Source organism: Furipterus horrens, unplaced genomic scaffold (genome assembly GCF_987537825.1).
Source record: "Furipterus horrens unplaced genomic scaffold, mFurHor1.1.pri manual_scaffold_8, whole genome shotgun sequence".
Taxonomy (NCBI): domain Eukaryota; kingdom Metazoa; phylum Chordata; class Mammalia; order Chiroptera; family Furipteridae; genus Furipterus; species Furipterus horrens.
In genome coordinates this window covers 102,293,921-102,310,376 of record NW_028327178.1, presented here as the reverse complement: position 1 = coordinate 102,310,376, position 16,456 = coordinate 102,293,921, and the positions used below count along the sequence as shown (strand labels likewise).

The 16,456-nt window shown below is 50.1% G+C and overlaps 1 protein-coding gene across 1 annotated transcript in view; it reads left to right on the top strand.

Moving 5' to 3' along the window:
• PREX1 (phosphatidylinositol-3,4,5-trisphosphate dependent Rac exchange factor 1) overlaps positions 1 to 16,456 on the top strand; it is a 169,351-nt gene that overhangs the window by 49,814 nt on the left and 103,081 nt on the right. Inside the window, exon 2 of the mRNA XM_090286533.1 lies at positions 16,148 to 16,219. Coding sequence (XP_090142659.1) covers positions 16,148 to 16,219 — 72 coding nt within the window. The remainder of the gene's footprint in view (positions 1 to 16,147; positions 16,220 to 16,456) is intronic.

Genomic DNA, 16,456 nt, shown 5'->3' with positions numbered 1-16,456 from the left:
CTGAGGAGGGGGCAATTGACCTGTCCTATGCTGTGACGATTGACAGGAAGAGCCTTGCAGGCTGAGGGAACAGGATGTGCAAAGGGCCTGAGGTGGGACCAAGCTCTGGTGTGTCGTAGGAGAAGGCAGACTTGCTAGTATGGCTGGAGTAGAGTAAGGCAGTTTAGGGGAAATGTCAGGAGAATTCAGTGCGGTCTGCATATTGGGGCGGGGGGAGTGTTTCTTTGATCACGATGTACTGACAGATAAATTAGTACCAGTGGTGGTAAAGTAAGTGGTGGCGGTTCACGAAGCCTCATCTGGCGTGACGCTGAAGTTGAGGTTCGGTATCTGTTTCATCTTCTCAGGTAGGTGTTTGAGTCTCCGTGTACAGAGAGGAAACCAAGGTTTGCACTCATGTGCCTTCCCCGCTGCTAGGTGGGGACTTGAACCAGAGCCTGTCCCCTGCCTTCCTCTACCCTTCCTCATCGGGGTCCCTGGGGCATGGTCAAGTTCCCCCGGAGAAGGAGCTGTTGAAAGACTCACTTGCAAAAACCTCTGGTGACCTGTCAGTCTGTGGTGGGGCTGGCTGTTACTGGTCTGACTGGAAGGTGGGGGATGGGAGTGGTTACAGTGTGTGGGCCTGTCCTGCCACCACCCCTCCCCCCAACTCCAGGGGATCCTGTAGTTTGATTTCCATGACTCTCATTTCACAGAAGAGGGAATAGAGGATTAAGCGTGGGAGCAACTTCCCCAGGGTCACATAGTGGGTCTGCAGCAGGCCTGCATTTGGAAGCCAGGTCAGCAGGTTTCGAGCAGCGGACTGTGTTGTCCCCTTTGTGCAGAGGGGGACTCTGAGACCCAGAGAGGAGGACTCAGTCTCCCAAGTCACCCAGCTAGTTTGCATGATTTCTCATAATCCTCATAGTGATTGTTGAAGTTGGCACTATTAATATTCCTATTTTACAGATGAGGAAAGGGACATTTCCTTCCTTCCTTCATTCATTCTTTCATCAAAAATGTACTGAATACCAGGCACTGTGGTGGTTAAGTACTGGGGCTATAATTATGGATAAAACAGTGAATAAAGCCGGAATAAATCTGGCTAAGCAAAACCTCTGGGAGCTTTCAGTCTGGTAAGAAAGACAGCCATTAATTGAATAACCTTGTAAATCAAGGTTAAGTTACCGCTGTGGGGGTGCTAAGAAAGGTATACGTTGCTGCTGGAGTCTGTATGTGAGCTTTGGCCTTGTTGGGAGGGCAGGAAAGGTGAATTGATGTGAACTAGGTGAAGGGAGATAGATGAGTGTGGTGGGGGCGGTAACAGCATGTGCAAAGGCCCTGGGGTAGGCGCAAGCTCAGTGTGTCTTGGGAACAGACTGAAGAGCCTAAAACCTGAGCTGGCTGCAGCATCGTTTGGTGGTGGTGTGAGGCGGGGTTCACTATGACCTTTTTGGTTGCTTTTCTCAGAGCAATGGGAAGCTCTTGATGGGCATGGCAAGGCAATGGGTGACCACTTTTGCATTTTGTAAAGATCCCTTTGTGACTTGCCTAGTGCCTGTCCAGTTAGGGATGCCTAAATGATCTAGGCCTCTCGACTTCTGGTCATCCTACCAGGCCACACTACTTCCCTACTCTCCCACTCCCAACTAAATTCTCCCAGCTTCCGAATCCAAGAGGCACCATGTCCCATGGGAAGGAGTCTTGTCTTTGGGGACCCCTGGGCTGGGCTCAGTCCTGGCTTGGTCCTTTCCTCCCTGTGTGACCTTGGACAAATGACCCCAAGACTCCATTTCCTTGTCTGTGAAATGGGGACACAGTAGTCACTTTCTCATATGCTCTTGGTGTTGGCATATAGTGAGGACCTAAATACATGTTGTAGCTGGTCCTTGTGTCCATGTTCCATCAGAAACATACAGTTCAGGTAACTTGGTGTCTTACTAAATGGCTTCTTGCCGTGTAAACTCAGAAACTGAATAGAGCTGGGTAGTTAAGGATAGTTTATATTATTACAACTATTACAGTAATTATTGTTATCAGACTGTGTGCCCTTTTGAATGTTTGTTAATAGAGACAATTGGGGGTGAGGAAAGAGGATATTTCACAGCTTACTAATTACAAGACTAATAAATAATGTATGAAATATACAGCTATGACATACAATAGTATTATGTATTCATACTAATAATGGGGTAAGAGGATTATGTTCAGCTGCGATGAATGGAGATGTCATGGAGGTTTATTTTTTGTCTCAAAGCTAAGTGGTTTTATTAGTTTCCTTTTGCTGCTGTGGCAACAAATTGCCACAGAGTTGGTCATGTAACAGATTTATTCCCTGAGACTTCTGGAGGTCAGATGTCTGAAATGGGACTTGCAGGGCTTAAAGCAAGTTGTTGGCAGGGCCGTGTTCTCTGTGGAGGCTCGAGGGGAGAATCCATCCACGCGCCTTCCCGGCTTCCAGAGGCTGCCCATACCCGTTGGCTTCTGGCCCCGTTCTGTCTTCAAAGCCAGCAGCAGCCCGTGGAGTCTTTCTCTCTGCATCGCCGTGACACTCCCTTCCCTCCCTCCTTTTACTTTTAAGGACCCTTGTGACTACACTGGGTCCACCTGGGTAATTCAGGATAATCTCCCCATCTCAAGATCATTGGCTATATCACATCTACAAAGTCCCTTTGCCAGCTAAGGTTACATATTCACAGGTCCAGGGATTAGGATGTAGACATGTTTGGGGGCCCATTGTTCAGCCAACCACAGTGGGCATGGGAAGTTTGGGGTCTCTATGCCCCATGGCATCTACAGAATCCCCTTGGAAGGTCTCCCTGCCTTCACCTCCTGGGCCTGCAAGGCCAGACCCTGCGCTGGACGGCGGAGACAAAGGTGCTTGCCCTTGCGGAGCTCGGGAGAGACAGCGTCAGTGAAGTGGCCCCTTCACCAGTGGGAGGTGGATGGGTAGTTAGGGAAGCCGGGAGTACAGCAGGTCCTTGAAAAACATCATTTTGTTCAACGCCCTTTTGTTATAATGTTGACGAGGTACCTAGGAATGTAACTCTTGTTTCTATCAATTAGCCTGTGGTAAAATAGGTTTTGCTCTGCGCCATTTGCTGCCGTTCTGAGAACCTGTTGATGATGTTAAGGGAGGGCTTACTGTAAGGGACTGAGTCAGAGTAGACATAGAGGAAGATCAGATTCCAGTTCTGTCCACTTAGCTCTGTCTTCTGGGGCTGGGGCTTCATCCACTGAGAACCTCGGTCTCCTTTTCTGTAAAACAAGGTTGAGGTTGTCTGGGATGAGGCACTCCCTAAATTCAAACCCCCAAACGACCTCTGAACAGCAAAGGCCTGTGCTCCTGAGAGTGGCTTGGCTATCAGCAGCCTCTTCACGGGCCTGGATTCCCCTCCCAGGGCCCTGAGCCAGGGCTGGGAAAAAGAAGCCCGAGGAAACCTCCACGCTGGGCCCCCCTCCCTGGCCTGCTCCCTGAAGGCCACTATTTTTACATTCTCTCACTTTAGTGCATTGTTTCCTGACTCTCCAAACAAACACAACCCTTCACAAGCCAAGAGGGGACAGCTCCCCCACCAACCCCAGGAACAATTGTTTGGGGAGATGGAAAAAAAAGTTGGGCCAGGAAAAAACAAAACCTCTTGAAAGTCATTGTCTTCAGATGTCAAGTGTCAACCCTGCGGAGAGGAGACCACATTCCACCCATTGTCCTGCTGCAGATGGGCACAGGGACCCCAGGATGTCCAGCCACCCCGCCCTGCATCCTGGGGCCCTGAATGACTTAGTTGGCTTTGTCTGGGACATTCCGGCGGGAAATACCACCCAAAGCGGAGCCTGTTCCCAGCCACCACTGTCTCGGTCACTTGAGGCTTTTCCTCGAAGCCACCCGCCCATACAAGCCCCGGATCAGCTTGGGCTGTTGCTGATAAGAAGGCTAAGACTCATTTTGTGCCTACTAACGTACTTCATCCTAACTTACAACTTCTCACAAGGCCCCACGAGGTAGCTACCTTTTTTGTGTATGTACGTAACAGGTTATTGGGATATAACTCACATACCATACAATTTACCCACTTAAAGTGTATAATACAGTGATTTTTAGAATATTCACAGAGTTGTGCAACCTAAATTACCACCTTCGAACTTAAGAACGTTTTCAACATCCCAAAAAGAAACTCGGTATCCATTAGCACCCATTTCATTAGAGAAGGAAAGTGAGATGCAGAAGCCGCTGAGGGTCACAGAGCCGGGAAATGCCTCGGCCAGGATTTGTACCCCAAATACTTGGCTCTGGAGACATTTTCTTAACTATGCTGTAATGCAGTAGTTTCCAACTGGGGGAGATTTTGCCCGCCCCTGCCCCCTGGGACATTGGACAATGTTTGGAGACATTTCTGGTTGTCACAACTGGGGGCTGCTACTGGCATCTAATGAGTAGAGACCTGGGAGGCTGCTCACATCCTTCCATGTACAGACGGCCCCCACACAGAGAATTATTTATTCAAAAACCAGGGCCCCACTCCTGTGGGCCCGGCTATAACCTGCTGCGATGAGCCTGTTCTTCAGGAAAGAAGGCTGAGGGGCTCAGAGGAGTCGGGGAGAAGGTGGGGTTAGAATAGGAAGGATCTCAGACCACATTATAGGTCTAGGTGACAACAATGGGGGTGACAATGACCGCATAGAGAAGATGCAGCAGGAAAGAGATCTATGCTCCATTAGTGATGCCTGCCCTTAGATGAGGGTATCGGGAGAAGTGGAAATCTTCCCATTTGTCAGGCTTGTGTCTAGGATGGGGGTTTCACACTCATGCCCATATGGCCAGACTGGCAGATGAGTGCAAGAGCAGGTTGGGTGCTAGAAAACAGGGGAGCACCCACTCTGGGTAAAGATGAGAGCTGCCACTGTCCTGCAGCTCTCTACAGCCCTGTGGGCATTTAAGACAAATGGCCAGCTTTTCCCAAAGAAGCCGGGAAATGGGATATGCAAACATAAGCCTGAATTTTCTCAAAGCCCACTCACTGTAGGTCAAGCTAAACATGCCTGTGGGCCACCAGTCTGAGACCCATCAGAGTGACTTAGAGCTCAGTCACATGCAGGAGGTCCTGCATACATTTTTGTAGAAGGAATGGTGAGTTCAGGGAGATCGCAGGCTGGGCCCCACCCCTGGAGTGGGGTCTCTGGGGAAGCGTGTTGGCTTCCCCTCTGTGGTTCCCTCTCTTCCCACTATTACATCAGACCTGTTTACAACAGGTTGTAGCAACTTTGCTTCAACTTCCTCCATGGTGGGGGATGGAGTGGGGCTGGGTGAGAACTGGACACCTTTTTTCATGGCATAGAAGCTGGGTGGGGATTGGTGGGGGGAGTGTTTTGTAGACCATTGACTAATTTATCAATTAAACACATCTATTGAATGTTTACTCTGTGCTGGGCGCAGTCTTAGGCTCTGGGGACAAGTGACCTAGCCAGGCAAACATCATTGTCTTCTTTGAACTGACATTCTGCGGGGAGAGAAGGACCATAGGCTGATGAATAGATATATGTCGTGTTCACGGTGGCAGGTGCTGTGAAGAAAACAGGGAAGGAGCAGGGACAGATAACTTAGTTAGGGTGGTCTTGGTAGGATGAATATTTGCACTGACTTTCCCTCTACCTCGAATGACCTTCCTTCAAACACCCATACAATTGCTCGCTCACTTCAGTCCCTGAAAAGGTCATTGGCGCCTATTCAGTGCCAGCGGTTGTCCCCACTCTGGGTTGAGATGAAGGGAGAAGCTGTATTCAGTGCAGGCAGCTCAGTGGTGATATAGTGGGTGATATAGCAGAGCTGTGAGACAGCGCAATAGTGTTACAGCTCAGTTACAGTGCAGCAGGGCTTTGGGATAGTATGGCTGTGGGGTGGCTCTGGGGCAAGGTGGCCAGTGTCGCAGCTCGGCCTCTGTCTGGCAGAGAGCTCCGCTCCGCTCTGCTGAGACTATTTCAGTCTTCCAGGTCCAGTCCAGGAACCAAAGCATTGAGTGGTCTTCCTGAGCCAGGAGGGAGCTGACTTATATAAAGAAAAGTTTCTGCCTCTGGTCCTTGGTTGGTCTATCCTCACGCAAATGAGGACTCCAAATCCTCACAGTCTGATTGGTCCAAAAAGCAGTGTCCTGACTGATTGGAATGGAGCCACTTTGATTGGTCAATGAAGATGCTAACGAGGCTATAGCTGCACAGCCCTGATTGGACAGGGAGAGCTTTAGTCCTATTGGTTGACATAGGATTCTAGGAACTTCTTTATAAGGACCGGTTCAGAGGTCAGGAGTACAGTGCAAGCAGGCATTTCAGTGTGGGGGGTGGGAGGTTTGGTGCAGGCCTGTCCCTGAAGCACGGCTTGCATGAGAAGTCCCTGTTCAGCAATGGCTGCTACGTTCTGTTTTTAAATTTGAGTCCAATTAGCCACCACAAGCCCTTCTTGGTAGGAATTTTCTTTCTGGGGGTCAACGCTCAAATGTCATCTCAGAGAGGTTTTCTCTGAATGTCTCTGTGAAATAGCTCCCCCCCTCCACCTATTTTCCCTCTGTTCTCTCCTTCTGCTTATTTTTCTTTATAGCACTTATCCCTACCTGCCATTTTATTCTAAAACCTGTTTATATTCTGTCTTGCCGCTGCTCCACGAGGCAGGAAGATGGTCTGATCTGTTCATTCGCTGATGTCTTGTTGGCTCCTAGCACAGTACCCAGCACATGGTAGTGCACAGTCAGTGTCGACCAAATGGATGAGTGCAGGAATGAATAAACTCCCCACAACAAGGTCGTGTCTTCTGTCTCCGGCGCCCAGCTTGATGCTTGGTGCACAGTAAGCCCCGGGTAATGCTGGTTGGTGTGGGTAGTACCTGGAGATGGTTCTCTCCCCCAGAATCTAACGATAAGCGATTTCCTGTTTCCTTTCGTACTCCAGTTCACCTCTCTCAGCCCCAGCCCCTGTACCACTTCTTCCAGGAAGCCTTTGTGCTTACAGAGTTTTTACCTGAACCATCTTGCTTAAACCTCCACAACTGCCTCTTTTTGGTGGAGGGGATGAGGAAATAGACTCAGAGAAGTTCAGTGACTCATTGAGGTCACATGGTTGGCAGTTGGATGGATTGAGGTGGAGAGGTGCGCAGACCAGGCAGCGAATGGCCTCGTGTGGCCGCCATGGGAATGTGGAATGAAATAAGGGACATGCCCTGTGGGTATCTGGAGAGAGTCTTCCAGACAAAGAGCAAGTGCAAAGGCCCTGAGGCAGGACTGTGCTTGGTATGTTTATAAAGCCATCCCTCCTGAACTCACCCCAGGGCACTTGGAAGCAGTAGAGAAGAGAACTGTTTTTAGGATGAAAAAACCAAATGACTATAAGCAAAAATAACGTAGGGTAAGTGTAAAAGTCCCTGGCACATAGTAAGAGGTCTATAAATGGGGCCGATCCAATTCCGGAAATTTCCTTAGGAAACAACATGGGTTCATGTTTATCGACATCTGGGCTCGGGGCTTGGACTCCCCGAGGATACTTTTTACACTCCACAGCCAACACCTGCAGTCCTTTGCCTGGTGGCTTTGCCTGTTCAATAGGGCGGCTTCTGCACGTTTAGGGCAGGTCGGAAGTTGCAGGGAATTAACACCCACCTCCTGCCTTCCAACCAGTGACCAATAAGACTGATGTATAAATGTCCCAGCTCCCTCAGCCCCTGGGGATCACTCAGAAGTGCAAGCTCTCCACTGGCTCCCGGTCCTCAAAGGGATCAAGCCCCGTCACCCACCCTGACCACTTGCTTGATCTCATTCCCTATATTGACTGCCCTCCCTGAACCATGGGAGGCATCTCCCAAGTCACCTACTTGCACTCAAGTCCTTGTCCCAGGGTTTGCTTCTGGGGAGCCAGCCCAAGGCTCCTCTCATGGTAAAGCTGTAAACTGTGCCCACAGGCCCCAGTGTCTGTATGTGCAGTTATGGCAGAGCTGATTGGTACCTGATGCGCTGACCTAGCTCATGCTTTGTAGACATTTAAATCAAGATGTAGTAGTTACGACAGCACAGTTTTCTTTTTGAATTTGATGCCAGCACTCATATTTTTTAAGGCCTCCAATGTTTCCTTAGTTTGAGAAACAGTGCCCCCTACACTGAGGCCAGCAGGAAGGGGCCCACGGTAGTTCAGGGCAACATGGAATGAAAAGTGCCTGCCCCTTCTGTGCTCATTTACTGAGCGCTTCTTGGGCACCTCCTGTGATCCTGGCACCGGGCTGGATCCGGGGGTTCCCAGTGTCAGGGTGGAGGGAAACACAGAGGTGCCACGCGGCTGACACACTGTGCCGCCTTTAGTCCTCACTTCTGCACCTTGAAAGGTGGGGCCCTGTAACCCAGACAAAGCCTGGCTGTCTGATCCCAGAGCCCCGTTGGTGATTCATGCCCTGCTTCCTCTTTTCTAAAAAGGGGATCCTCACAGCACAGCTCATGGGATTGTAGGGAGGACGGACAAGCCGGTGGTCATCAGCCACCTGCTGATCTCGGTTTTACTGAGCTCTGCTCTGTGCCAGGCCCAGGGGTGGACCCTGCACGCACAAACCACTGTCCTCCTGGACCTGACATTGCAGGGGGCAAATGGGCAACAAGGAAAGGAATAGATAAGTGTAGGCGGAGCTAAGTTCTGCAGGGGGAGATCAGGAAGGATAAGACAGAGTGGAGGGGAAACGTGGGCTTCTCCCTTAAATGGGGCAGTGGGAGGGGGCCTCTCAGAAGAAGCGACATTTGTTTCTAGATGAGAATGAAATAAGGAAAGGGCCCTGCAGATATCTGGAGTCTTCCAGACACAGGAACAGCAAGTGCAAAGGCCCTGAGGTCGGACTGTGCTTGGTATATTCATGGAACAGTATGACGTTCTCAGTTGTAGCTTGTTTTTAGTGCTTACAGGAAGATATCTCTCTGTTAAAGATACAATGCAGTATAACATATTTGTGCTATTACCGTAGAATGACATGAATTATATATAATATGTATAATTCTTAATGTGCTATCTGAGATGCAACATGAAGGAGTAAGTTTGAAGTTGTGAAGGAATGTTATCTTCTCAGTCCTCTCCTGTGACCAACATCTGTAACCTTCCTTGGAGATGACGTCTCACATCTGAAATTTGGGTCTTTTGGACAAGTTAGTTCTGGGCCAGTGCCTCTGTTTCCAGCACAGTCCTGCCTAAAACGGGTGCTAGCTGAGAACGGAGCGGGGAGGTTTTTAACCTCAGCCTGGGTTGCAGTGGGGCTGTGGACGGGGGCCGGTCTTGGGTTCTGCTCTAGGCTGTGGAAGCACCAGGCTGGCTCGTGTGGGCTGGCCAGGATGGGCAGCTTCCTGGGGGGGCTTTGTGGTTTCCAACATCAACACGGAGAAGGGAGGGTGGGCAGCTCAGAGGCCCCACTGCAGAAGGAAAGCCTTGTCATCTCATATTGCCTGGCTCCTGCTCTGCACTCTCTGTGCCTGCGGACACAGCCCTGTTCGCATGGGGCTTCATGTTTTCCAGGAAGAGAATGCAGATGAGCTTCCTGAGGGAGGTGATAATTGGGGAAGGATGCCGAGGAGGTGATAATTGGCGTAGGCAAGAGAGAGCCTAGTACATTGAGTAACCTCTCCTGTCCAAAAAATAGCAAAAGAAAAACATTTATGTTACAATAGGACCTTTGATTTAAAGGTAGCGTGTTCACTGTAGAACTTTGGAAAAAAACAAATGAAGAAAGAAGAAAATTGAAATCACTTATAATTCAACTCAGCGTTAGGTTTCATGGCTATAGATAAAGCCCAAATAACAGTGCATTAAATGGGACGGGAGTGTCTTTCTTACTGAATTATAGGCAGCTCGGAGCAGGTATGTAGACTCCACTATCATTAGAGACATAAACTCCTGGATTGCGGCTTCATCCTGTTTATCACATGGCTTCCGTTTCATGGTACAACATGGCTGCCTGACCGCCAGGCATCACATCTGCTATCTAATCAGTAGGAAGGAGGATCAGCAGAAGAGAATCCTTGCTCCCTTTCTTGCCTCATCCCCAAGGATACTTTCAGGGAGTTGTACATAATACATTTACTTACACCCCACTAGCCCAGACTTAGCCACTTGACCACACCTAGCTGAAAGGAAGCTGGGAAATACAACCTTTATTCAGACATCTAGGGTTCCATTTCTAAAGGGAAAGAGACCAGATATTGGGGGACAGCTAGTAATCTTGGCCATCCTCTCACACAATTTAGGGTAGTCTGTTCTTTTTTTCTGTGCTTATGCAGAGATAATTTAACCCAAAATTAGATTATATTTTATGTACTTTTCTGTAACTTGGGTTATTTTCACAGCTAGAGATGCATTGGCAGCCTTTTTTTTGGTATCATTAAATGGACTTCTGCAAACGAGTTTTAGCATGATTTTCCTTTGTTGAGATGGACAATTTATTTGACTAAACTTCAAGTGATAGAATTATATACCATTCTCGGCGGTGCAGATAGTCTCTCAAGAAGCTACGCCATCGTCTTTCTAGACGGACGGCTGCCGACGACGACGACTGAAGTATGTGAGATTTATTTTTCCCTAAGCGATAAATGCTCACAACTTGAATGGATGGAGCATAGGATTTGGTCTTTGCAGGAGTCAGTGGGCATTTGGGAGTCCCCCAAACTCTGGCCTGTGTGGGTTTGCTTGGAGCAGGCTGTGCAAAGCCCTCCTCTGTTGCTGTTACTACTGTTTTATTATTATTATTGGTTGCAGGTCTGTGCTATCCCATGACAATTTGCCTCCCTGGACCCTGCCACCCAGACCACATAGGGGGATAGGGTCCCCGGGGCACCCCCTTTCCTTTGTTCTTGCTATGGTCTGGGACTGCCCTGCCCCCCCATCTCCCTTTCCTTCTCACTGGTCCCCTGGCCCGCTCAGGTTTCGCCATATGTCTGGTGAGGTCACCCTGGCCAAGACTGGGATGCCCTTGGGGGCATCTGAGGCTGCTCCCCTCAGCGATCATGTTGCCAACATTGGTCTCAGAGAGGGACTCCGAGGCTTCTTTCTGTCCTTGTTATCTCCAGGGAGAGATTTATCCTCCCAAGGCTGTAGTCACAGGTTCCAACAGATGGCAGTTCCCCGGAGGCACCCCACAGGGCAGCTGCTCCCTGTTTTATACTTAGGCAGAGTGTTGTCTACAGTTACTCACTAGTGATGTGCATTGGGGACTCATCACCAGGCCAGACTGCCTGGATTTGAGGCCCCGCCCTGCCCCTTCTAGCTATGTGGCTCTGGGTAAGCTGAGAGGTGTCGGTGCTGGCGTGCACTCACCCCGGGTAGGGGGTCAGGGGTATTGCTGCCAAGGGTATGTATTGATGTGGATAAATGTGGAAGATGCCGTGAATGGGAAAATAGAAATGTGTGTGTCATCCAACATGTAAAAGAACGTTCTTTTTAAAAAAATTTATTTATTGTTTGTTTGTTTATTTATTTATTTATTTGTAGAGAGAGGGAAAAGGAGAAAGAGAGGGAGGGGAACATCACTGTGTGGTTGCCTCTCACTTGCGCCCCCCAAATGGGGACCTGATGTGCAACCTAGTCATGTGCCCTGAGTGGGAATCGAACTAGCGACACTTGGTTCACAGGCCGACGCTCAATCCACTGAGCCACACCAGCCAGGGTAAAGAACATTGTTTAGTGCTTCTCGATCCACATGTGCATGGTAAGTGAGCAAAGGCACCCTGTCCAGGGCGGGCAGTGCCTTGCAGGGAGAGCAGGTGCACAAGTGGCCCACGTATCTCTGCAGTGATTCGTTTCTTCCTGTTTCTACATGGGGGGCGGCTGATATTCACACAGTACATGGGTAAACTGAACTAGCCCCAAGTGCCTGCATATTGAGGAGGTTCTGCACATGCATTCACCTGCATACCCGCTGGTTCGATCAAGGAGAACATTTCTGGCACCCCTGAGGGCTCTCTTGTGCCCCTTCCCAGTCTGTACCTCCTCAGATTTGGTGACTTTTAGAAAATGGTTTAAAGCAAACTTGGCTTAATGCTAGGATTTGCCCAAGCTGAGCGATGATGTGTCTGTGGGTGTTCGTTAAATTTATCTCTTACTGGATCCTTGACGTATTTCATCCTCATCATCATAGCGAGAAGAGGAGGGCTTGGGCAGATTTGGGGCAGCGGCCCACGCAGCGGTGCATGTGACACAGACGGGGCATGGCCAAAGGTGCCGGGAGTCCCGAGAACGGTCTCATCTCTGCGGGGGTTTCCAGGACGAGAGGCTGAGTGTTCCAAAGCCATCAGGGCCGAGACAGGGAATCTCCCCACAGGGTCCCTTCAGTCCCCACCGGCACAGAGGGCCTCGGCATCGCCTGGAAAAGCCGGTCGTTTCTTGGGTAGCATGAGGGCGGGGCCCAGAGCCCCTGCCTGCCCATTCTTTCCGGGTCACGAGCTGCCCATTGAGCCCATCACACTGGCCTGTTTGCGGCTTCTCTGTGGGTGGCCCGAGCCTCTCATTGTCCCAGTACAATAGTGGTGGCCCTGCTCGTGTGAAGAAACCGGGACAGGAAGCCCAGATCTAGGTCAGTCTCACTGCACGCCCTACCTCCTGCTCTCGCTGGCTCTGCTCCGCGAGGCTGCCTTTGTCTCCCTCTGGTCTGAGGAGCTTGGAGGCTGGATTTCCTGGCGGCACCACAGGTCCTGTTAAAACATCCTCGAGGAACTCCTGTCCCCTGTCCCTCCACCCAGTATCCTTTAGAAAGGAAAATCAGCAGGCTACCAAGCGGCCCGAGTTGAGGCTCTGGCCATGTGTCAGGCACTGTGCCAGGCACATTCTATCCCTTCTTTTGATTTCTGGGTGCCTCCTGTGTGCCAGGCACCAGTCTACGCCCTGGGGTGACAGCTGGGAACAAGGGAGGCAAGGTCCCTGCACTCATGGAGCTTCCATTCACTCATGCTGATACATTCTGAAAGACAGGACAGTATTACTATGCTCTCTATATTTGGGAAGAGTAAACTGAGACTCAGAGAGGCTGATACACTTTCTTGAGGTCACATGCACATCAGGAAGGAGGAGGACTGCAGTTTACACTCAAATCATCAGGCCCCGAACCTGGCCTTGTTGTTGCATTAGGGCAAAAGTTTCATCCCAGTCACCGTCCCTTCTGATCTGGGCCTCTCCCTGAGGAGCTGGTGTCAATTGCTTAACCTCAGCCTTTTCATTGTCAAATATGCTCTTTTTTTTTTTTAAAATTTTATTTATTGATTTTGAAAGAGAAAGAGAGAGATCAATTTGTTGTTCCACTTGTTATGCATTCATTGGATGATTCTTGTATGTGCCCTGACCAGGGATTGAACTCACAACCTTAGCATATGTGGATGATGCTGTAACCAACTGAGCTATCTGGCCAGGGCTCAAATGTGCTCTTAATGCAAGATGGGAAGGTGATAAGTCCAGGAAGTCAGGAGGGCCTCTTGCAGGTGACATTTGAGCTAGGGCCTGATGAATGAGAAGAAGCTGGCTCAGGGAAGAGCTGGGGGAGACTATCCTGCTAGCAGGAAGATCAGGTGCAAAGGTCCTGAGGAAGGAAGGTGCCTGGCAGGTGGAAGGAATAGGGAGAATGAAGGTGTGGCTGAAGATGATTGAGGTGTGGGGGGATGGCGTGCTGGAAGGTCAGTTCAGAGCTATTACATAGGACAAGGTCATGGGGACCTTATGGGTTGCGGAAAGAGCCATGGAGAGTTTTAAGCCGTGTATTGACAGAATCTGATTTACATATTTGAAAGGATTCCTCTGGCTGGGAGGAGGGGCAGAGGGGAACCCGGAGGATGTTACTGCATTAGTTCAAGCAGGAAATGGTGGTGACTTGGACCAGGTGGGTGGCTGAGGAGGTGGGGATAAGTGGTCGGAATTTTAATACACGTTAAAGGTGAAGCTGATAGCATCTGCTGACAGATGGAAATGGAGTGTCAGAGAACCAGACGGGTTAAGGATGACGGGGTTGGGGGTTGCCTGGAGCACCTGCAGAGGTGCCCTTAAAATCTGACTGGGAAGACCTTGCGGTATGGTTTGGAGGGGGGATCAGGAACTAGGCTTTGGGTGAGTTACATTTGAGGTGCTCCTTGACATCCAGGTGGGGATGTGGGGTTGGCAGAAATCCAGGTAGGAGTGTGGCCATCAGGGGAGAAGTCCGGGCTGGGGATGTAGACAGGGGTCGAGGGGACTGGTGGAGGTTGCCCTGCTGTGAGTGTGGACAGAGGTGAGGCTGCCGTGCTCTGTGTCCCTGACTTTCCTCTCTGTGACCAGCCATGTGGAGACCCGCAGGTGGCCAGCTCCTCATGACAGCCATGGGCGTTCGTCCGGGTGATGGGAAAGGACCCGACAGCTGTCTGTGGAGGAGGGCCAGCCTCCTTTCTGCAACTTTCCCCTGCTTCCCTCTATCCTGGACTGTCCCCTCCGTCTCCTTACCACTCAGTGATCTCCCCAGACAAGCGTGGTTGGATGAGACATGCCCTTAATTAACCTGCAGCTGAGCTCTGTGACAATGACAGTGTGTGCTCATCCCTACCCCCCCGCCCCTCCCATGGAGTTCGCTGTGTTATAATCAGCCACCGCAAGGAGGGTGACTGGCTGGCCACCATAGCTCATCCTGGCCCTGTGGCCGTGACAGGACCATGAAGTCATCTTTGCAGGGTCTCCACCTGGCTGTTGCCAGGTCAATCTGGGGCCAAGTCCTAGAGTCTGAGGAAACCACGTGGGGTTTGCTGAACATGACCAGCCTCGGTCTCCCACTGGTGCTGTCTCCCATCTCCCCTTTTCCGCCCCATACTCGTTCTGTCCTCTTGCCTGTCCCCCGGACCTTCTCAGTAGTTCTTCTTCTGTCTGCTCTCCCGCCCACCCCGGCCAAGCCACCGTCCTCTCTCAGACAGCTGCGCCCCTCTACTTTTATGCTGAACCCTTAAAATTCAGTCCCTCACAAAAATGGAGGGCTCTTTTGCCACCATTTAAAAATTGGGAGACTTTGTTTTTAAGAAATCATAACTTCTGACTTCTGATTTCTCTTGGAAAAAAAACACTCCAAAAAACCAAAACCCAGAACATCTGGTAATACTGAGCCTGCCACCTTCCCACCTGGTCACATTTGGAGGGGTGTACGCTGCCTGTTCCCCACCGACCCCACTGCTCCTCTCTTTTGTCATCTGTCACGTCACTGAGGACAGAAATAATTTCTCTGTTCCGAGCTCCTGAAAAAAGTGGCAGAATGACTGTGGTCTCTCCATACAGCAGTGTTCTGGGCAGCTGGAAAGAAAAAATGAGGCGCTCTCCATGTGATGATAGGGAGAGATCTCTATGCAATATTAAGTGGAAAAAGCAGGGGCAGCCTGTCCTGTGTATGCTGCCATGTTATGGAATAGAAAAAGAGGGGGAAAAAGAATGTGTGTATGCATGCGTGTGTGTGTGTTTGTATATACACATACATGTGTGCTTACTTTTCTAGCTTTATTGAGATATATTTGGCATAGAACATTGTGTAAGTTTAAGGTGTACAATGTGTTGTTTAATACTCTCTATATTGCGAAGTGACTCCCACCACCATGCAACTTTCAAGTATATACCCCAGTATTATTACCTGTGATCACTGGGTGTACATTCGATCCCCAGAACCCGTTCATCTTATACCTGGACATTTGTATTCTTTGACCAGCGTGTGTGTGTATTTTTACATAAAGATCTTCTGGAAGAACATACTGGGAACTAGTAGCCGTGGTCCTGTTGGGCGTCCGTGGGGGGGGGGGGGATGCTAGATGGATGAGGCCCGGGGTATAGGAGAGAGATTTTTTGTATTTATGACTTTTGAGCCATATTATTATTTAGAAGTTAAATTAAAAAAAAAAAAGAAAAGAAAAGAGGAACAAAGAAAAAGGGATCGTCTGAGAGGGGTCCATGGGAGATGAGGCTGGGCAGGGTGTTGTGGTGGTTTCTACACAGGGTGTAATAGATGCTCAATAAACATTTGTTGATGGACTGGCAGAGTTGTTTTTCCTCGTTCCGTGCCTGTGTCCCTGGACTGTGCTACCTCCCAGGTCCTAGTTGGCATTTGACCTTGTGACCCTTCTTTTGGGCCATCGCTGGGAGATCAAGGCGTGGACACTCATGTCTTTCTGCTTCTCTTTTCCAGGCCTTCCTGCACCGCATCCGGCAGAATGTGGCAGACTCGGTGGAGAAGGGCCTCACGGAGGAGAATGTCAAGGTGTGGACACTTGGGTTGGCCCCTTTGCACACTGTTCCTGCTGTTGGGTGCCCTGCTTCCTCCCAGCTGATGCTTAGAGGGTCCTTGGGGGTCGGGGGCACATCAACCCCTCTGGCAGCTGGTTTGGCCTTCCTGCGCATGCTCCCTGCAGCCCCTAGGGGCCTCTCAGTCCTGTGAGCAAACTGTGCCTGGTGGATGTCAGGAGGCTCAGCCTCAGGCTTCCCCTCCCCAATCGAA